At 42.5% G+C, this 22,773-nt stretch overlaps 1 protein-coding gene across 1 annotated transcript; it reads left to right on the top strand.

Annotated features, from left to right (window-relative positions):
- Nucleotides 1–553: 553 nt before the first annotated feature.
- Nucleotides 554–22,506, top strand: RABEPK (Rab9 effector protein with kelch motifs). Its single transcript, XM_068983410.1, has 8 exons — nt 554–613; nt 771–829; nt 3,248–3,405; nt 10,028–10,180; nt 15,428–15,589; nt 18,728–18,877; nt 21,770–21,919; nt 22,214–22,506. The coding sequence occupies exons 2-8, from the start codon at nt 777–779 to the stop codon at nt 22,504–22,506; spliced, it is 1,119 nt and encodes a 372-aa protein (XP_068839511.1). The 5' UTR covers nt 554–613; nt 771–776.
- The last annotated feature ends 267 nt before the right edge of the window (nt 22,507–22,773 follow it).

Genomic DNA, 22,773 nt, shown 5'->3' with positions numbered 1-22,773 from the left:
GCACTAGTTGGTTCTCTGAATGCATCGGAGAGGCCCAGCTCCCTTGGAATTTAGTCTAGAATCTAGTCTAGAGACTTTTAAATAGATAATTACATTCAGGGTGATTCTGCAATTACGGTAGCTTACCTTTGGATGGAGAATAACTTGAGAATGTCAGAGGAAAACAACAAATAAGGGAAGGTTTCACTAAGGATGGGACAGTTGAACTGGACTTTGGGGGTTAACTAGGAGTTTACTAGTTGACCAGAAGGGAAGAGACATTTCAGGTAAGGGAAGCAGCATAAGTTGCAAGTTATGAAAGGGCTTGGCATTTCAAAGGAACAAATGTAGTAAGAACAGCTCAATAGAGCAAGAAATTTAGAGTTGAGCTCCTGAAAAGGAGGTTGAGACCAGAAGGCTTTGAATGTCATTCTTGCCCAAGAGTTATCCTAGAGTTTGGTATTTCTCAGCTTTTTAAAGTGTTTTATCTTTTGATAAATATAAATACCTTATGACCTCCAAAATTATTTTGATATATGCCCTTTCCCCATGAAAACCACAGACACAGAAAACTTCAAGCAAAAAACATTCTGTAATTGGATTAAGAAAATTGTGTTATTGTTGCCTCCCAAATGTAAGTTTTTATCAAAAGGTTGGTAGTACTTATTCAGATCAGGCCCTAGAAATGGGTATATCAACAGGAATTTTTTTTTAAATGGGAAGTAATCTCTGTGTGTTAGGTAGAAGATAGTAGTCAATGTCTAAAGAGTGCCTTTCTGTCTTATGCATAGGACATCATGAAGCAGCTGCCAGTCTTGGAGCCTGGAGACAAGCCCAGGAAAGAAACATGGTCTGTAAGGAAGGATTCAGACAGAGAAACACATGAGTTTTTGTTTCATTTATAAGTAGTTTACTAACATATTTGATCATCTATGAAAAAGGGTAGAGATCAATCTGTCTGCAGTTTCTGGTAATTAGACTCAAAGTGTCCGAGGTCTTCGGAGGAAAGGTAGTGGGGCAATAATTATCACAGAGCAGATGTTGATTTTATTAGAATCCATTTACCAAGACGAGTAAGACACTGGCCATCTGGCATCCTCAGCTCCAGCACTGTGTCTTCCCCCAAGCTGTGACTCATTTTTTAAGGTTTTCAGGGAATTCGATTAAACTGGCTTCACTGTTTCTTGAGTGCTTGTTCAGCCCACCCTTCATTCAACAGCTAACACTGGCCTGACCTGGGCAGTTACACTGTAGGTGCTGAAGGTACAAAGGTGAATGAATAGTCTCAGTGTGGGGGGTGGGGGGGCTGCGGACCAACCTGATGCTGGTGATGAAAAGTGATCAGTGCTGAAGCAAGGTTCACAGAGGGCTGTAGAGAGGAGGTAGTGCTTCTGCAGGACCTTGGAGGAGATCCTTTGATCGGCCTTCTCCATGTCCACTTTTGCCCTCTACCCATCATAAATCTGGTCATGGTATTCTCTGGAGTAAAAGCCTTTTGTTCCTCTGTGTTGGTCTTAGGATAGAAACCAGAGTCCATAAAATGACCCACTGGGCCCTGCATAATCTGTCCCTACCTACCTTTCCAACTTTACGACCCCCTGCTCACACCTTGTTCTCTTTCTCTTCCTTTAACGTGGTTTGCACTGTTCCACTGAGGAACTGAACCGGCCGGTCCCTCTACCTGGATCACCCTTTCCCCCCATCTTTTGTCCCTTTCTTTGCCCAGCTATTAATAACTTATCATACTTCAGATCTCAGTTTAAATGGGGCTTTTAGGAAGTCTTCTGTGCCCACCCCTGTGCCCACCCCTGTGCCCACCCAGCTCTTCTTACAGAGTAGGGACCCCCTGTGGTATGTTCTTATACTGTATATCCAGTTATCCTTTATAGCACAGAAATGAAGTAGTTATTTGTGAAATTATCTGTTTAGTGTTTTTCTTCCCAACTAGTCTGGCAGGGCTATGAAGCAGGGACTTCTTTTGTCTTATTCACCATGTAGCTGGAGAACTGTGTGCCCTTGAATAAATTATTTAACCTTTCTAAGCCTCAGGTCCATAGCTGTAAAACTCAGATGATAACAGTACTGTCCTCAAAGGTGTTTTGTGCAAGTTGAGTGAAACCAGGGTTGTAGCGAAGTTAGCAGTAGGCATGGTACATGGTTAGCAGTCATTCGGGCAGTAATGTGATACGTGAATCTGGACATCAAAAGAGAGATCTGGAAAAGAAACAGATTTTGAAATCACTGATGAACATGTAGATAGATGGTAATTGAAGCCATCAGTACATATAGAATTGATCAGATAAGCAAACCTAGACTAAGACAAAGAGAATCCATGGGGGTTGGAAGAAAGCTGGAGGGAAAGGAGTCAGAGAAGGAAACAGAAAGTGCAGCCAGACAGGTGGATAGAGAACCAAAAGGAATGAGTGTGGGGAAGCCAGGCCAGGAGAAAGGCACGAGAAGGAGGGGAGAGCCAAGAGTCCCACATGCCAGAAAAACAGCTACAGAATTTTCTTTTCCAACCAGAAAGGTTGAAGTGTCAGCATTCAGAATAACTTTACAGAGTGGAATAAATGGATCCTATATTTGATTTTTCAGAGAGCTAGCTTTGGCTTCCATCAGGTCAAGCTTTATGAGTAATCTGGAAAAGCTCTTAAAATTCAATGAAGGATGGAGAATATTACTTGGCAGAGGGAAGCATCACTGGCTAGTGGTGGGAGCTTTGGTGCTGTTGGTTCTCACGTGATTATACATAAAGCTCGGCTATCATTTACTGAGTCCTTCCCTGCCGTGTAAGAGTGCATCTCATTCTTCACAGGTTTAATTATTGCTGTCTTCATTTTACAAATAAGGAAACTAAAGTGACTTCTAAAAGGGCATACCTGGAGAAAGCATGGGAACTAGGACTTGCGCTAGGTCTGTCTGAATGGGCAAGCCATGCTCATAAGTACCATCTTGTGCCAGGACATACCATTGAACATATCTGTGTATCAGTTTCTGCCTCTACCACATGGGGACAATTACTAGTCAAAAGCATCCCCAGGAGGTTAATGTGAGATGAAGTAGGGACAGAATTTAAAAATCAAAGGTTATGTGCAAAGGGAAGGTACTGTTATTAATCACAAAAATGCTGCTTTGCTGGGCATTATTTTAAAAGTCTGTGTGTGTATAAGACCCTTCTCTCTGGTGACTGTTCCATGAGGAGTGCAAAGAACACACTGCTGCATTTATTCTCTGTTCAGGCCTCCTGAATATATCTTCCCTTTGGCAGGTACACCCTGACCCTGGTTGGAGACAGCCCCTGTGCACGGGTGGGTCACAGCTGCTCATATTTACCCCCTGTTGGTGATGCCGAGAGAGGGAAGGTCTTTATTGTTGGGGGAGCAGATCCAAACAGAAGCTTCTCAGATGTGCACACCATAGATCTAGGTAAGACCAACAGTGAAGGGGACTCCCTGGTGGTCCAGTGGTTGGGACTCCAAGTTTCCACTGTAGGGAACATGTATTTGATCCCTGGTTGGAGAACAAGGATACCTTGCCATGTGGCATGGTTTAAAAAAAAAAAAAAGAGACCAGAAGCTACAGAGCAAGTGCCCTTTGGCTAGAGAGCAGGGCTTTGTGCTGCTGGCCATGATCATTCCTAAGAATATTAGTTCAAACATATACATTACCATATATAAAATAAGTAACCAGTGGGAAATTGCTGTGTGTGAGCTCCTGGAGCTTACTTAAACTCATGTCTATCAAGTTGGTGATGCCATCCAACTATCTCATCCTCTGTCGTCCCCTTCTCCTCCTATCTTCAATCTTTCCCAGCATCAAGGTCTTTTCAAATGAGTCAGTTATTTGCATCAGGTAGCCAAAGTATTGGAGTTTCAGCTTCAGCATCAGTCCTTCCAGTGAATATTCAGGACTGATTTCCTTTAGGATTGACTGGTTTGATCTCCTTGAAATTCAAGGGACTCTCAAGAGTCTTCTCCAACACCACAATTCAAAAGCATCAATTCTTCGGCACTCAGCTTTCCTTATAGTCCAACTCTGACGTCCATACATGACTACTGGAAAAATCATAGCTTTAACTAGACAGACCTTTGCTGGCAAAGTAATGTTTCTGCGTTTTAGTATCCTGCCTAGGTTGGCCATAGCTTTTCTTCCAAGGTGCAAGCATCTTTTAATTTCATGGCTGCAGTCACCATCTGCAGTGATTTTGGAGCCCCCCAAAATAAAGTCTCTCACTGTTTCCATTGTTTCCCCATCTATCTGCCATGAAGTGATGGGACCAGATGCCATGATCGTCATTTTTTAATGCTGAGTTTTAAGCCAGCTTTTTGACTCTCCTGTTTCACTTTCATTAAGAGGCTCTTTAATTCTTCTTTGCTTTCTGCCATAAGGGTGGTTTCATCTGCATATCCAAGGTTATTGATATTTCTCTAGGCAATCTTGAATCCAGCTTGTGCTTCATCCCGCCCGGCATTTTGCATGATATACTCTGCATGTAAGTTAAATAATCAGTGTGATAGTATACAGCCTTGACATATTCCTTTCCCTATTTGAAACCAGTCTGTTATTCCGTGTCCAGTTCTAACTGTTCCTTCTTGACCAGCATACAGATTTCTCAAGAGGCAGGTCAGGTGGTCTGGTATTCCCATCTCTTTCAGAATTTTCCACAGTTTATTGTGATCCACACAGTCAAAGGCTTTGGTATAGTCAATAAAGATGAAGTAGATGTTTTTCTGGAACTCTCTTGCTTTTTCCATGATCCAGCGGATGTTGGCAATTTGATCTCTGGTTCCTCTGCCTTTTCTGAAATCCAGCTTGAACATCTGGAAGTTCAGGGTTCACATACTGTTGAAGCCTGGCTTGGAGAATTTTGAGCATTACTTTACTAGTGTGTGAGATGAGTGCAATTGTGCGGTAGTTTGAGCATTCTTTGGCATTGCCTTTTTTTTGGAATTGGGATGAAAACTGACCTTTTCCAGTCCTGTGGCCACTGCCGAGTTTTCCAAATTTGCTGGCATGTTGAGTGCATCACTTTCACAGCATCATCTTCCAGGATTTGAAATAGCTCAGCTGGAATTCCATCACCTCCATCCACTGGCTTTGTTCATAGTGATGCTTCCTAAGATCCACTTTATGTCACATTCCAGTTTGTCTGGCTCTAGATGAGTGATCACACCATCATGGTTATTTGGGTCATGAAGATCTTTTTTGTATAGTTCTTCTGTATATTGTTGCCAACTTTTCTTAATATCTTCTGCCTCTGTTAGATCCATACCATTTCTGTCCTTTATTGTACCCATCTTTACATGGAATGTTCCCTTGGTATCTCTGATTTTCTTGAAGAGATCTCTAGTCTTTCTCATCCTATTGTTTTCCTCTATTTCTTTGCATTGATAGCTGAGGAAGGCTTTCTTATTTCTCCTCGCTATTCTTTCGAACTCTGCATTCAGATGGGTGTCTCTTTCCTTTTCTCCTTTGCCTTATCTTCTCTTCTTTTCTCAGCTATTGGTAAGGCCTCCTCAGACAACCATTTTACCTTTTTGCATTTCTTTTTCTTGGGGATGGTCTTGATCACTGCCTCCTATACAGTGTCATGAATCCCTGTCCACAGTTCTTCAGGCACTCTTTCTGTCAGATCTAATCCCCTGAATCTATTTCTCACTTCCACTATATAATCATAAGGGATTTGATTTAGGTCATACTTGAATGGTCTAGCAGTTTTCCCCACTTTCTTCAATTTAAGTCTGAATTTGGTAATAAGGAGTTCATGATCTGAGCCACAGTCAGCTCCTGGTCTTGTTTTTGCTGACTGTATAGAGCTTCTCCATCTTTGGCTGCAAAGAATATAATCAGTCTGATTTCGGTGTTGACCATCTGGTGATGTCCATGTGTAGAGTCTTCTCTTGTGTTGTTGGAAGAGAGTGTTTGCTATGACCAGTGTGTTCTCTTGGCAGAACTCTGTTAGCCTTTGCCCTCCTTCATTTTGTACTCCAAGGCCAAATTTACCTGTTACTCCATGTATCTCTTGACTTCCTACTTTTGCATTCCAGTCCCCTGTAATGAAAAGGACATCTTTTTTGGGTGTTAGTTCTGGAAGGTCTTGTAGATCTTCATAAAACCATATAACATCAGCTTCTTCGGCATTACTGGTTGGGGCATAGACTTGGCTTACTGTGATATTGAATAGGTTTGCCTTGAAAATGAACAGAGATGATTGTGTTGTTTTTGAGATTACATCCAAGTACTGCATTTCGGACTCTTTTGTTGACTATGAGGGCTTCTCCATTGCTTTTAAGGAATTCTTGCCCACAGTAGTAGATATAATGGTCATCTGAGTTGAATTCACCCATTCCAGTCCATTTTAGTTCACTAAACATCACTGAGAAGTCCCTAAAGACTCAACAGACTCCAGGAATATATCCACCAAACTAAGCCCCCCTTGATTTGGGGAAAAGAGTCCATTTGGAGCCCTGGACAGCCAGCCACTCATTTATCAGATGTTTCTCTAGCAGACACTGATTCCTTCACCTCTTACATCCACATCACCAAATCCTAAATGTCTCTATTTTCATCCATGTCTTTCCATTTGCATTGCTACTACTGTGGTCCAAGCCACAGTATCTCTCAGCTACACTCTTGAAACAGTGTTCTTACTGATCTGCCTGCTTCCAAACTTACCCCCTGTACTGTGCATTTTCGATACTCAGGTGAGTATTTTATAAAATATAAGTATGATTATGTCACTCCCCAGTTTCAAGCCTTCCCCAACTTCATCTCCTGGCCCTCTGAAACCCACATACCCACATTTGCTCCACTGAATATCCTTTGGTTCCTTGAGCTCTTTTGGTCTCCAAGCCTTTGCATATGTTGTTTCATCTGCTTGGAAGACTTTTCCTTGTCATCTGACTACTTTCCATAAACAAAAATGAATAAAAGAAAAGTCACTTCATTAGGAAGCTTGCCCTGGTACATCTGGACTAGTTTAGGTACTGCCACTGAAAAGGGGCGACTGTTCTGTATTTCGTCTCTATTCCTGTGCCGCCTCTTGACACATCTTCAGTACTTCCCTGCTGACTGACAAATGTGTGGGGATTTTTTCCCCACAGCAGATAATTCTGCAAGACCAGCTGGATGTCCTACGACTCAGCTCACTTCTACCTGGAGTTAGACTCCAAGCCCACAGGTGAAGGGCTCAGACCCACAAGACTCTCCCTGCTCCCCTTCAGATGCCAATCACAAGGCCACCGGTGGTTCTGACCAACCCCTTTAAATGGGAGGGTCCCCTGACACCCTCCTCAGCTTCCATTAATTTCCGGTTAATTTCCTCAAGAGGCCATCAAGCTCAGGAAAACAGCCAGACAGAAGAGATGCTTAGAGCAAAGTATGTGGGGAAGGGCACTCCTGTGCCCCATCCAGGTACCTTACCTTAACACTTCCATGTATTCACCAACCAGGAAACTCTCTGAACCCTGCCTTTTTTCTGGAGGAGAAATTGATTACATTATGGCCATTGGTGATTGTCAACCTCCATCTCTCTCCTCTCCTCAGAGCTGGGTTTGGGGTTGTCTGCGGCTGAAAATTCAACCTTGTAGTCTCACGTTTTCTTCCCCTGGCAACCAGCCCCCATCTTTAGGGGCTTTCCAAAAGTCACATTATTAACATAAACTCAGGGACTTCCCTGGTGATCCAGTGGTTAAGACTTTGTACTTCCAGTGTAGGGGGAGTGGGTTGGATCTGTGGTACGAGAAATAAGATTTCACATGCCTCATGGTGTGGCCAAAAAAACCCCATAAACTCAGGTGTGGTTAACAGGGGGTTTGTTATTAATAACAGAAGACACTTACCAGTCTTATTACTTAGGTCATCACAAAGGTTTTCAGAGCTCTTTGCCTAGAACAGATGAAGGCCAAATATATATTTCCTAACGTAAATGACAATGACACAGTCACTCTCTGTGTTTCCATAGCATCCTGTACTTTCCCATCTTTATCTCTCTTCACAACCCTGTTCACATGGGGTTGTTTTCTTATCTTCCCTACCAAAGTATAAGCTCCTTGGAAACAGAGAACATGGTTATAAATATATATTTTTTTCTTTTTTTTTGCCCTGCCATGCAGCTTATTGAACCTGGCTCACAGCAGTGAAAGCGTCGAATCCTAACCTCTAGGCCATCAGAGAACTCTCAACGTGGTTATACTACTTCTCATTGCATCCCCAGCCATTATCATAGCACCCGGCACAGAGTAGGTGCTTTAGAAGTGTTTGGATGAATGAATGAACTAACGAGTGGCTACTATGTACTACAATACATAATGGCAAACGAAAACTGGTGTGTTGTCGTTCAGTTGCTAAGTTGTCTCCGACTGTTTGTGACCCCATGGACTGCAGCACACCAGGCTTCCCTCTCCTTCACTATCTCCCAGAGTTTGTTAAGTCTCATGTCTGTTGAGTTGATGATGCTGTCCAACCATCTCATCCTCTGTCATCTCCTTCTCTTCCTGCCCTCAGTCTTTCCCAGCATTAGGGTCTTTTCCAGTGAGTCAGCTCTTTGGGACCAAAGTACTGGAGCTTCAGCTTCAGCATCAGTCCTTCTAATGAATATTCAGGGTTGATTTCCTTTAGGATTGACTGGTTTGATCTCCTTGCTATCCAAGGGACTGTCAAGAGTCTTCTTCAGAACCACAGTTCAAAATGTGTTGTTAACGTGTTGTATTAGGTTCATGTAACATGGCTGTTATTGTTTTGATCTTAGTTGTATATCAACCACATGTGCAGGAGTCTACTTGTAAAACTTGAAGTTGTTTGGCCTCTGTCTTAGTCTTGGAAGATCTGACATCAATAGGCCTGGATGTCTGCATGGTGACAATTTTTTGCAACTGACCTGCCACCTATCAGTGGGGCTCTCATTCGCCACAATTTCTTCCAACCCTCTGTAGGGATTTGAATTTCTACACAGTGTACTAGGATTTCAAAGGTAAATTAAATCTCTTTCATCTCTCAAGAAGTTTACCATCTAGTACAGTTATAATTCTGTTGCGACTTGTTACTACTTTTGTGACTCTGGCTAAACCACCTAAAGCATCTGGGGTTCAGTGTCCCATAATAACTCACTTCACTTGGCACTTGTAATGATCTAACAAGACAATACCTGTGAAGGCCCTATGTGAGTGGTTTACTAATTAAAATCACTAAGAAGTCAGGTATTAATAGTCTGTGGAATTGTTTTAGCCAGAAGTCCTTTACCTAGAGGTAATAAAAACTCTCTTCACCAACCAAAAAAAAAATTAAAAACCCAAGAGAGAGAGAATCCCTGGGGAGGGAATTTGGCCTAGCCTCAGGAGAGAGCGGAGGCAGGACTTAGAAAGCTGTCAAAAACTGCCTGTTTTCTCCCTTACTCTCTGCAGGAAGATGGGGGAAATATGTTTGTTTGTTTTTCAATTTGATTGAACCGGGTCTTAGTTGAGGCATGCGCATTCTTAGCTGTGGCATGTAGGATCTAGCTCCCCAACCAGGGATCGAACCCAGGCCTCCTGCTTTGGGAGCTCAGAGTCCCAGTCATTGGACACCAGGGGAGTCTCTGGGGGGATCTGCTCCTTGATGTAGATGTTTCATTCTTCTCTTCCCCACACTGTGGCTTTCTCTGCTTCTCCACATGTGGTAGAAGATGGGCACCCAAACCCAGAAATCTATTTGAATTCCAAATTCTTGGGGGAGAGGCTCTGATGGGCTCATCTTGGGTCCGATGACTACCTTTGACCCTATCAGCTAAAGCTAGGAAGTCAAGGTGTAGTATAACCCAGTCTCCTGGGATCTATCCCTGGGATGGGGAGGTAGGGCAGGTCCCATAGAAGAGGGTTTATGGACAGGCTGATAGCCCCCAAAATGTCCGATGTAGAATGTTCTGGAGGTTGACCACAGTCTCTTTAAGTGATCTGCTGGTTGTTCACTTATACTTTTAACCCCTTTTTCCTTTTTCACCCTCCCCCAAGTTTGTCAGCCACTATCAACCACTGGCAGCCCCAATCTAGGAACTGGATAAAATGTTTTCTAGGAACACACCAGTGGGATTTAGCCACCTCAGAGGGCCTCCTGCCCCGGTACGAGCACACCAGCTTCACTCCCTCCTGCACACCTCACAGCATCTGGGTGTTTGGAGGGGCCAACCAGTCAGGAAATCGAAACTGCCTGCAAGTTCTGAATCCTGGTAAGTAGCTGATGGTTATTTTATTTACCAAAATGAATAAGTAAATCCAATTTCAATTCCTGTACCGAAGTCCCATTTGGATTTTACTGATTAATCCATTTAACCTTAGCTAACCTCATAGAAAAATAGACATTTCCACTTCTAATAGAATCTGAAAATCATAAAGGATATTTCGTTTTCCTCCTAAGTTGCACAAATTATCAACTTCTGAAAAGTCAAAGCTGAAAGAGACTTCAGAAAACAGTTTATGCCAAGTGGGCAACCTGGTCTAGCGATGGGGAGTGACTTTCCTCAAGTCATCAGGGAATCAGAGCCTTGAGCAGGCTAGAATCCAAGTCACCTCTATCAGAGGTCTCAAATGGGGGTGATTGTGCCCCCCAGGGGACAGTTGGCATGTTGCACCTTGGGGCAGGGCATCTAATGGGTGGAGGCCAGAGATGCTACCATAAATCCTGTAATGCAGTGATCCCCAACCTTTTTGGCACCAGGGACCAGTTTCGTGGAAGACAAATTTTCCATGGACAGGGGTGGGAGCGGGGTGGGGTCATGGTTTGGGGATGATTCAAACTCATTACATTTATTATCACCTTATGTCTATTATTATTACATCGGCTCCCCCTCAGATCATCAGGCATTAGATCCTGGAGGTTGAGGACCCTGCTATAATGCATAGGGCAGCCTCTCACAGTAAAGAATTATCCGGTCTAGAATGTCAATAGTGTCACAGTTAAGAAACCCTGATCGAGATCCTCTTAGTATGTTTCTTTTAGCCAAAAAGTACAAAGTTCCTGACTCGTCTCACTGGCAGTTTTGTCACAGAGGAAGCAGTTTGGGGACATCACTGCTGCAAGGATGTTGCTGAACCACCCATGGGGGTGGACCTGACTTTCTGTCAGTTAGAAACACTTTTCTGTTGTTTTGTTCTATGTAAATTTTTCAATATGCATTGAAAAACATCTAAAAAGTGTAAATAAATGGACAAAAGCCATCCACAATCCTATGATATTAAGGCTATTAATAACAGTTCTGTGTACTTCCTTTCTGTCTTTTCTCTGCATTTTTGTAAACCTGAGATCTTTGTATTTCACCATTACACTGTTGTGTCTTTTTAATTTCATAATTAGCACAGAAATCATTCCCTATCAACAAAGCTTTGCTAAAATCATTTTTAATGGCTGTATAACACTCAATTTTATGATAATACCATAATTCCTCTGTTTTTTTTAACATGTAGGTTGTCTTCAGATTTTTATCATTATAAATAACAAAGTAGTGAATATCTTTGTTCAGAAGTCATTGAAAATGTATTTCAAATTATTGCCTTAGAATTCATGCCCAGAAATAAAAGAACTAGATAAAACCCTGGACTTAAGCTTTTTTTTCTTTTACTTTAAGGCTTTTAGTACATGCTATCAAATTGTTCTCCAGGAAGACTTTTTTTAATTTTCCTTTTTGGCCACATTGCACAGTTTGTGCAATCTCAATCCCCTGACCCAGGATTGAACCCAGGCCCAGAGAGTGAAAGCTCAGAATCCTAACCATTAGACCACCAGGGAACTCCATCTCCAGAAGGATTTTTTTCAACTTATCCTCTCTCCAATTGTGTTTAATAGTTCTTGTTTCACTCCTGACTGGCACTGAATTTATCATTTTTAAGCACTGCTAATTTGATGGGCAAGTAAAAAAAACAAACGATTGTATCTAATTGTTTAAATATGCAGTTTGTTTTCATGTAACAGTCAGCTCTTGCCTGGTTAGGTTTACTTGTCAACGATAGGTTTACTTGTACAACAGTTGGTCTTTGTTATTCTGGGACAGTAATAATTTCTATCTTGTTAGGTTTGGCAAGAATTAACTCACGTCTGGCTCATAGTTAACATTCAGTAATTGTTGTGGTTGATGTAGCTATGGTTTGACAGATGGAAATCAATTCCAGAACCCTGACCTCTCAATTTTTCAGTGATGGCATCTATTTTAAATAAAATACAGTGAGAATTTGGAAAGCTTCTGTCAAAGAAATTGACTTTCCACCAGATCCTTTCCTGTCCTAGAAAGTATAGTTTGACACCATGACCAAGAAATGTGAATGATGTAAGTGAATCATTAATTTCTTGTGTTACTAAGGCAAGTTCCTCAGTCTTAGGACTCCTTTCTGATTATTTGTGCTAGCATTTGACTTGGCAGCCACACAAGCTCAGTTTTGTGACAGTACCATAATTCCTCTGTTTTGTTTTGGTTTGTTTTTTCTTATTCTGAAGGTTGTATGCTTTCTAACTCCTCCTAAGATCTAAAAGCTCCCCAAGATCTGTAGGGCAATTACATTATGCTTTGTTATTTCAGTTTTTAGGTTTTGTTGTTTGTTTCTTTTTGGCTATGACTTTTGTCGGATATTAGTTCACCAACCAAGGATCGACCAGGAGTCTTAATCACTGGACTATCAGGGAAGTCCCCATTATCCTTTGGATATAGGCTGAGACTTGTTTGGTCTCCGGGTTCATGTTTTGAGTCCCACATATACTACAAATGCTTCATGCACCACTTTGTATATTGAATGAAGACCTTTACACAAGACACAGAATTTCCCAGTCAAGATATAATTCCTGGGAATTCCCTGATGGTCCAGTGGTTAAGACTTGGAGTTTTCATTGCCATGGGCTCGGGTTTAATGCTTGGTTGGGAAACTAAAATCCCACAAGCCATGCAGCATGGCAGAAAGGAAGGAAGGAAGAAAGAAAGAAGTAGTGGAATGACTATAGGAGTTTTGGCAGATCTGTGTTCAGAGCTCTGCCCTACTGCTCATCAACACTGTAACCTGGGGGAAAGGATTTAAACTTTCTGAGCTTCAGTTCCCTCATCTGCCAAGTGGGGATACTTTCCACCTGCTCCCAGGATTGCCTGAGGATAATGGAGATGGTGGGGTGCTTAGGGCAATGATTCTGCCCACGGAAGGTGCTCAGTTACTGCTTGTGTTTCTGTAAAATGTGTGCTTCCTTTTGAAAAAAAATGAGCTTCTGTTCACCCACCCAGGTGGTAGAACTTCATTCTCAAGTCAGAAGAATGGAATATACATAGACCTTGAAGATAATCACGATGGTGTGATCACTCACCTAGGGCCGGACATCCCAGGATGTGAAGTCAGTGTGAAGGCCTTAGAAAGCATCACTACAAACAAAGCTAGTGGAGGTGATGGAATTCCAGTGGAGCTATTTCAAACCCTGAAAGATGATGCTGTGAAAGTGCTGCACTCAATATGCCAGCACATTTGGAAAACTCAGCAGTGGCCACAGGACTAGAAAAGGCCAGTTTTCATTCCAATCCCAAAGAAAGGCAATGCTGAAGAATGCTCAAACTACTGCACAATTGCACTCAGCTCACATGCTAGTAAAGTAATGCTCAAAATTCTCCAAGGCAGGCTTCAGCAATACGTGAACCATGAACTTCCAGATGTTCAAGCTGGTTTTAGTAAAGGCAGAGGAACCAGAGATCAAATTGCCAACATCCGCTGGATCATCGAACAAGCAAGAGAGTTCCAGAAAAACATCAATTTCTCCTTTATTGACTATGCCAAAGCCTTTGACTGTGTGGATCACAATAAACTGTGGAAAATTCTGAAAGAGATGGGAATACCAGACCACCTGACCTGCCTCTTGAGAAACCTATATGCAGGTCAGGAAGCAACAGTTAGAACTGGACATGGACCAACAGACTGGTTCCAAATAGGAAAAGGAATACGTCAAGGCTGTATATCGTCACCCTGCTTATTTAACTTATATGCAGAGTACATCATGAGAAATGCTGGGCTGGAAGAAGCACAAGCTGGAATCAAGATTGCCGGGAGAAATATCAATAACCTCAGATATGCAGATGACACCACCCTTATGGCAGAAAGTGAAGAGGAACTAAAAAGCCTCTTGATGAAAGTGAAAGAGGAGGATGAAAAAGTTGACTTAAAGCTCAACATTCAGAAAATGAAGATCATGGCATCTGGTCCCATCACTTCATGGCAAATAGATGGGGAAACAGTGGAAACAGTGTCAGACTTTATTTTTGGGGGCTCCAAAATCACTGCAGACGGTGATTGCAGCCATGAAATTAAAAGACGCTTACTCCTTCGAAGAAAAGTTATGACCAACCTAGACAGCATATTCAAAAGCAGACACATTACACTGCCAACAAAGGTCCATCTAGTCAAGGCTATGGTTTTTCCAGTGGTCATGTATGGATGTGAGAGTTGGACTGTGAAGAAAGCTGAGCGCCAAAGAATTGATGCTTTTGAACTGTGGTATTGGAGAAGACTCTTGAGAGTCCCTTGGACTGCAAGGAGATCCAACCAGTCCATTCTAAAGGAGATCAGCCCTGGGATTTCTTTGGAGGGAATGATGCTAAAGCTGAAACTCCAGTACTCTGGCCACCTCATCCGAAGAGTTGACTCACTGGAAAAGACTCTGATGCTAGGAGGGATTGGGGGCAGGAGGAGAAGGGGATGACAGAGGATGAGATGGCTGGATGGCATCACTGACTCGGTGGACATGAGTTTGGGTGAACTCTGGGAGTTGGTGATGGACAGGGAGACCTGGCGTGCTACGATTCGTGGGTCACAAAAAGTTGGACACGACTGAGTGACTGAACTGAACTGAACTGATGTTGAAATGGAATTTGAATCCCAACTCAGCCATTTACTGGTCATGGCATCTTAAATAAGTGGCCTAATCTATCTCTGCTTCAATTCCTTATCTGTAAAATGAGGGAAGAAATATTTATTTGGCACATGGTGTTTAGTAGGGAAAATTACTACTACTTACGACTACTACTACTACTACTAAGACTGTAATGATATTGTGCACTTTTTTTAATGGCCGCATATCCTGAGGAACTTGGCATGTCTCCTTTCTTGCATCCAGTGGGAATGAGTTTGCTCAATGTTGGGCTCCTCTGGGTGAGCACAGGGCAGGATAGTCAGCAAAGGGGAATAGGGTGCAGAAAGGATGTTTAAAGCTTCCAAAAACAAATTGTCCTCCTTCTTAATTGTACCTGTGGCTTTTCACTCGTGGGAATTCAGGTCTATCTGGACACATTCTGAGTATTGTCCCCTACCCCTCCTTGAATTTGATGGCAGGAGATCCCTGCCTAGACCTACCCTGTCCCTCTTGGGGATTGGGGTTTGCCAAGTGACCCTACCCAGCCTCAGAGTCAATGTCTGAGGCCCTCAGCCTGGGGATTTAGATGCCTACCTTCTCTCTGGACCAGATACCAGGACTTGGACTACCCCAGAGGTGACCGGCCCACCGCCATCCCCAAGAACATTCCACGCGTCATCGGCAGCCATTGGAGACCAGCTGTATGTCTTTGGGGGCGGAGAGAGAGGTGCCCAGCCCGTGCAGGATGTGCAGCTTCATGTGTTTGATGCAAGTATGAATGGGGTGGGAGATCCCTGTGGCCGCCTCTTACTTGGTCAGGGCTGCCCTGGTCTGCAGCTTACCTGATGCAGGAAACAGATTAGAAAATGACAACCTGGCTGTGGGTCTCAATTCTAGACTTCTTCAGTCTATCTCTTAGCTGATATCTTCTACCCATAGCTAAAATTGCATTTAAAGAGGAATAACTGATCAATTTAAAAAATGTAGACAATATAGTTTATCAAGCAGAAAAGAAAAAAGTTTCTGCTTAGGCCTTTTCTTCCCACTGCCCAGACAGAGGTAAATACTGTTAGCTATTCCTAATAGTCTAACTTCCAGATTTTTCTGTGCATTTATAAATCATATGGACATGTATATGTGAACACCTATGAATTTTCTATGGACTTTGAAATTATATGAAAACTTAAAACACACACGTGAAAATACTAATTATAAACACTGTTCTGCTTTTTAGTTTTGTGGGCCTAAGGATAGATATTGCAGGCTTCCCTGATGGCTCAGTGGTAAAGAATCCACCTGCAATGCAGGAGACTTGGGTTCGATTCCTGGGTCAGGAAGATCCCCTGGATAAAGAAATGGCAACCCACTCCAGTATTCTTGCCTGGAGAATCCCATGGACAGAGGAGCCTGGCAGGCTATAGTCCATAGCATCACAAAGAGTCAAACACAACTGAGCGACTAAACACATCCATGCAAGGGTAGATCTTAGTTGAAAGGGTAAACTTTGAAGCCACAGGAAGTGGACTTGGAACCAGATCTGACATCTACTTTCTGTATCACTTTAGACTAATTTCTTAATCTTTCTAGGCCTTAGTTTGCCATGAAATGGAGATGGTAATAGTGCCTAACACAAAGAATTGGAAAGATTAAATGATAATGTGATACAGTGTATAGCAGTTCTGACACATACTACTACTACTAAGTCGCTTCAGTCGTGTCCGACTCTGTGCAACCCCATAGACGGCAGCCCACCAGGCTCCCCCGTTCCTGGGATTCTCCAGGCAAGAACACTGGAGTGGGTTGCCATTACACATAGGAAACACCTAATAAATTTTCACTGTATTATTTCTTCATTTAATCACACATCATAGATCTCTCCTAAGCCAACAATTTCCTTGCAAAGCATATCTTTCTGTGGGCATCCTTTATTCATTCCATCATTTTCCTATAGATTGACTTTTTGCTGACAGTGTTACAGTGAATATGTACATTAATTTATGTACGTGTTACAATGTTTAGGGCTTCCCAGGTGGTGCTAATGGTAGAGAACAGGCCTGGCAATGCAGGAGATGCAAGAGATGCAGGTTTGATCCCTGGGTCAGGAGAATCCCCTAAAGGAGGGCATGGTAATCCAGTCCAGTATTCATGCCTGAAGAATCCCGTGGACAGAGGAGCCTGGCGGGCTACTGTCCATAGGGTTGCAAAGAGCTGAATATGACTAAAGTGACTTCGCACAGCACACACAACATTTAATGTGGAATAGATGCTGAGGAGTGGAATCACTGGGTCAAAATGGGACGAATATTTAATATTATAAGACTCCTTGCCAATCTTTTGTCTAAGTAGCGTTTATTTACATTTCTTTCTTTTAGTAGTGTGCATTTATGAATAATGCCTTACCAATATCATGTAACAAAAATAATTTTCATGTGTTTTTAAACCTTTTTTGAAAAAAGGCAACAAGCAAAATTGAAAACTTAAAGTTTAGATTAAAAATTAATACATGTCATGATATGAATTTTCCCAGAAAAAATGGACTCTGATTCTTTTAAAGCAGTTTTTAAAAAATATTGGCTTTGAATACATAAAACTGTGAGAGAAAAAATATATGTGCATATATATGTGCCTGCATATATGTGTGTGTGGGTATATATATATAATTCTATAACCTCAAAATTGTTAAAATTTCAGTGCAGTTATGGCCCTTTTTTAAAAAATAGTAGAGATAATTCTAGATGTGCTGTTGTGTCTTGTATTTTTCACTTAAGCATTTCCCCAGTAATCACAAGTTTTCTCAGTGTTTTTAATGAGTACATAATATTCTGACTGTAGCAATAACTCACTCGTTCACCTGTTAATGGACTTAGGGGCTATTTCTGGTTCTCCCCTATTATTAATATAAACAATACTGTGGTAAACATACTTACCACTTAAGTATGCATATGCATCAACTTTCTCAGGTTATTTCAAATTGTATTTCTTGGAACACTGAGGGCTCTGTGGACAACCTTCAGGCATGTCGCAAATGGTAATTCAGAGATAAATTGTTTGTCAGGCTTTTGTCTAAGATAATTTTTGTAGCACTCCTTTAAGACTTTTCTGGTATGTTGAAGTGATTAATTTTCCTCGATTCTATACATGTACAACTTTGAAGATATGAAGGGTTATCAACAGGTAGAACGTATCTGCTCTTAATAGATCCTAATGGATCGTACTCATATTAATAACTCTCATGTACTGAGTACTTTCTTTGCACCTGTGCTTTACATACATCATCATTTAATCCACACTTCAACCCTGAGAGGTAGGTATTACCAGGTATTCTCTTTCTCTTCATTTTATACCTGCACTAACGGAAGCTTAGAAAATTAACACGTGCAAGGCCATGTAATTATTCAGTGAAATAACCCAGTTTTAACTCCAAATCCTATATTCTAATCATTATCCTATACAACCACTTCAGGAGGCCCTGCTAACTTGAAAAGTAGTCAATTTTTTTCCCCCCACTCTTCCAGCAAATCAATTAAGGATAGTGTTTTGAAAAAGAGAATACTCTGAAGCCCTGTCCCAGAAGGAAGCTCATTCTTTTTAATTTTGGGGGAGTTCTAGGTTAAAGAAACTTAAGGGAGGTATTTTTTAAATTCAAAACACAAAGTGGTTCCTTAATGCCCAGTGGAAGGGGTAGGCATATTAGGTAGTGAATTCTCCAGTCCTGGACATGCACCAGCAAAGGCTGTAAAGGTTATGGATGGAGGGAGGCCTGGGTTGGGCTGGCAAGTTGCAGTGAATAACCCCCAGGCCCCTCTCTGTTCAGCGCATCTCCACTTGCTGGGAGGTGAGGCTTAGGTATAGTCCTCACATTTTTGCTTCATACCTTTGTCACCTGATGTCATGGGATTTGTTTTTCCAGACACCCTGACCTGGTCACAACCAAAGACACAGGGAAAACCTCCATCCCCCCGACATGGTCACGTGATGGTGGCAGCAGGGACAAAGCTCTTCATCCATGGAGGCTTGGCAGGGGACAATTTCTATGATGATCTCCATTGCATTGATATCAGTAAGTAGGGTAGAGGGCATGGGGGCTTGCTTGTCTGCTTAAAAGTAAATGAAATATACTTTGACTAGACCCTTGCTCTCAACCAGCCAGTAGAATCTTTGCTAGATTCTCTCAAATGTGACCTGAATAATAATAATAATAAAAGCACGTCTTTCCTGTTTGCCATGTATTGGGTTGACCGGAAAGTCTCTCCAAGTTTTTCTGTAAGATCTTACAGAAAATTCATCATGAATTTTCTGGCCAACCCAAGACCTATCCATTAATTCTTTCTTTTCCTTCCAACAACCCTGCTCTTTCATTAAAATTCATTGTGTCTTGTGCTTCCTGAAGGACTGGATTTCTGTTGTAGCCTTTAATTCTCTGGATAACTTTTAGAGTGTGTCTGAAGGTAGACAATCAGAACTGTCATGCTAAATTGTTAAAAAATGATGAGAAAAGGAAAGTTAGGGATAAACATGAGTATTGTCTTTAAGCGTTTGAATGACCCCAAAAAAGTCCCAAGAGCCTGGACACTTTTGGGGTCATTCTTCCAGACTCTGAGGTCCCTTAGGGCAAGGACTTTGTCTCTTTTTCCCTTAGTGTATTTCCATCATTGAATACAATGTCTGGCGGGTTGCAGATGATGAGTGTATATCTGTTCAGTTCAGTTCAGTTCAGTCACTCATTCGTGTCCGATTCTTTGCGACCCCATGAATTGCAGCACGCCAGGCCTCCCTGTCCATCACCAACTCCCGGAGTTTACCCAAACTCATATCCATCGAGTCAGTGATGCCATCCAGCCATCTCATTCTCTGTCGTCCCCTTTTCCTCCTGCCCCCAATCCCTCCTAGCATCAGAGTCTTTTCCAATGAGTCAGCTCTTCGCATGAGGTGGCCAAAGTACTGGAGTTTCAGCTTTAGCATCATTCCCTCCAAAGAAATCCCAGGGCTGATCTCCTTTATAATGGACTGGTTGGATCTCCTTGCAGTCCAAGGGACTCTCAAGAGTCTTCTCCAACACCACAGTTCAAAAGCATCAATTCTTTGGCACTCAGCTTTCTTCACAGTCCAACTCCCACATCCATACACGACCACAGGAAAAACTATAGCCTTGACTAGACGGACCTTTATTGGCAGTGTAATGTGTCTGCTTTTGAATATGCTGTCTAGGTCGGTCATAACTTTCCTTCCAAGGAGTAAGCGTCTTTTAATTTCATGGCTGCAGTCACCATCTATAGTGATTTTGGAGCCCAAAAATATAAAGTCTGACACTGTTTCCACTCTTTCCCCATCTATTTCCCATGAAGTGATGGGACGGGATACCATGATCTTCATTTTCTGAATGTTGAGCTTTAAGTGAACTTTTTCACTCTTCTCTTTCACTTTCATCAAGAGGCTTTTTAGTTCCTCTTCACTTTCTGCCATAACGGTGCTGACATCTGCATGTCTGAGGTTATTGATATTTCTCCCGGCAATCTTGATTCCAGCTTGTGCTTCTTCCAGCCCAGCGTATATCTATTAAGAGTGGACAGATAGGGACTTCCCTGGTGGTCCAGTGGTTAAGACTTAACGCTTTCACTGCAGGGGGCATAGGTATGACCCCTTGCTGGAGGACTAAGATCCTGCCTGCCACACAGTGCAACCAAAAATAAAGAAAAAGTGGACAAAAAAACAAATGAACATATTCTGCATTGCTCCAGACTACAGGAATTGGAACCATGGGCAGAAGGCATGAGAACTGCTGTGCAAGTATCAGGCTACCTTGCCAAACAGTGAGTTCTCTGATTTGGTGACATTGGAGGCTGGCTGACACTGGCTGGGATTCCCACATTGGCAAGGATATTTGGTTGGACTCAGTGATTTTCCCTTCCAACCCAGTTGCTGGACCGCTGCCTTGAACTGACAGATGGAAAATATCTTCACAGGAGCATTCCTTGCAGGCAGGCAAACAGGGTTTTAATGCTTATTTTAAAAAAAGAAAGTCCTTTTCTCTTGTAGGAGGAACTATTTCCTAGCTATTTTTCCTCCTTTCCTACCCAGGTTATTCTCTAAAACCTAAAATCCGGTGAGGTCCTGCCTCCTTTAAATGCTTGTCTGAAAAGTTGCAACTATCTGCAGAAATAGGTAGGAAGTAGGTGCGGAGGCAGCACGTTACAGCGTAGAGAACACAGATCCGGGAGTCAGACCTGAGTGCAGTTCCAGCTGTGCCACCTGCTAGCTGCGGGACTTCTTCCCCTCTCTAATCCTGTTTCTTCATCTGCAAGAAGAAAGAAAGTAGGCAGAAGTGAGTAGTAGCAATTTTATGCCGCTATGATAATAAAGCAAACCAGATTTTTGAAGTGTCTAGTCAGCACTCACAAAGTTGCAAAGTAACTGTTAGTTTTAGACATGCATGTGTGTGCACTTGTGTGCACGCAGACACACACACACCCACACACAGACACACAGACACACACACAGACACACACACAGACGCACAGACACACACACACAGACACACAGACACACACACAGACACACACAGACACACACAGACACACACACACACACACACACACACACATACCCCTACCTGCTCCTGGGCTCCTAAGGAGTTAATGGTGATGGTCACCAAAGCTTAGATCACATTCCTCAGTGTGATCCGAAGACCACCTACATCAGAATCACCTGGGATGCTTGTTACAACTGTAGATGACTGAGCCCCCTCCCTCCCTCTCTGGACTATCCAGACAGAATTTCAAGCTCCCCCCTCCGCCCCAAGTAATTTTTGTGCACGCCAAACCTTGCTCTGTTATCTTGAGAACTCTTTAGTGAGTGAAGTTCAGGGATTGGTTTGCAAACTGCAGACATCTGACAGGTTCAGTCTGAAACCATTGTCTACGCCAGGTTTTGCCCGCTTTCCATCTCTTGGCAGGTGACATGAAGTGGCAGAAGCTAAGGCCCACTGGGGCAGCTCCCACAGGCTGTGCTGCCCACTCAGCTGTGGCTGTGGGGAAACACCTGTATGTCTTCGGAGGAATGACTCCCACAGGAGCCCTGAATACAATGTACCAGTATCACATAGGTGAGCAGATGTTCACTGTGGGTCTTTAAACAAGTATCACCCTTCTTTGAAACTATCACAATGCTTCGGTCTTTCAATTTGGCCACTCCACATCTAACGCCAAAGGAGTAAAAGGAATAAAAACTTTCAGGAATAAGACTTTCAGGGAATGACATCATCAAAGCAGTAAGAGTACCATTAGGGTCCCCCCGCCCCCCACTTTTCCTGTTTCTTTTAGGGCTCAAGTGATATAGCACATCACTGAACATTTTTGGAAATTTTTTAACAGACTTTTTTTTTTTTACCCGAAAATAGAAAGGCAGCGTTGGACCTTGCTTAAATTTGATAATTCTGCACCTGCTGGACGGTTGGACCATTCCATGTGTATCATTCCGTGGCCTGGGACGTGTACTTCTGAGAAAGAAGATTCAAATTCTGCCACTGTAAACTGTGATGCTGAGAAAGGGGATTCCACTGAGAAAGGAGTGACTCAAGGTGGTGACTCACATGAAGAAAGCCAGGCTGACACACTGCTCTGTTTTGTGTTCGGTGGAATGAATACAGAAGGGGAAATCTATGACGATTGTATTGTGACTGCAGTTGATTAATAAAACCCATGTTTTTACTGCTTTTAAATGTCAATTACTTTCAGAAAAGTTCAGTGAAACAGTTGTTTTCATACCTCCAAAATTGTCTGCACTATGTATGTATCCCTTTGGCTCTTACCTACTGTGGTAGGTGAAGAGATGAACTGGATAGCCCAAGCAGGGCAAAAACCTCTGACAAAGGGGTTTTTATCAGCAATACATCCAGGTAACTAACTGGCTGGTTATGAATACTAATCACAAAAATGTTGCAGATATCCTAATTGCAAG

The sequence above is a fragment of the Capricornis sumatraensis genome, chromosome 1 (assembly GCF_032405125.1).
Source record: "Capricornis sumatraensis isolate serow.1 chromosome 1, serow.2, whole genome shotgun sequence".
NCBI classification, from domain to species: domain Eukaryota; kingdom Metazoa; phylum Chordata; class Mammalia; order Artiodactyla; family Bovidae; genus Capricornis; species Capricornis sumatraensis.
This window is presented reverse-complemented; position numbering and strand designations above follow the sequence as displayed.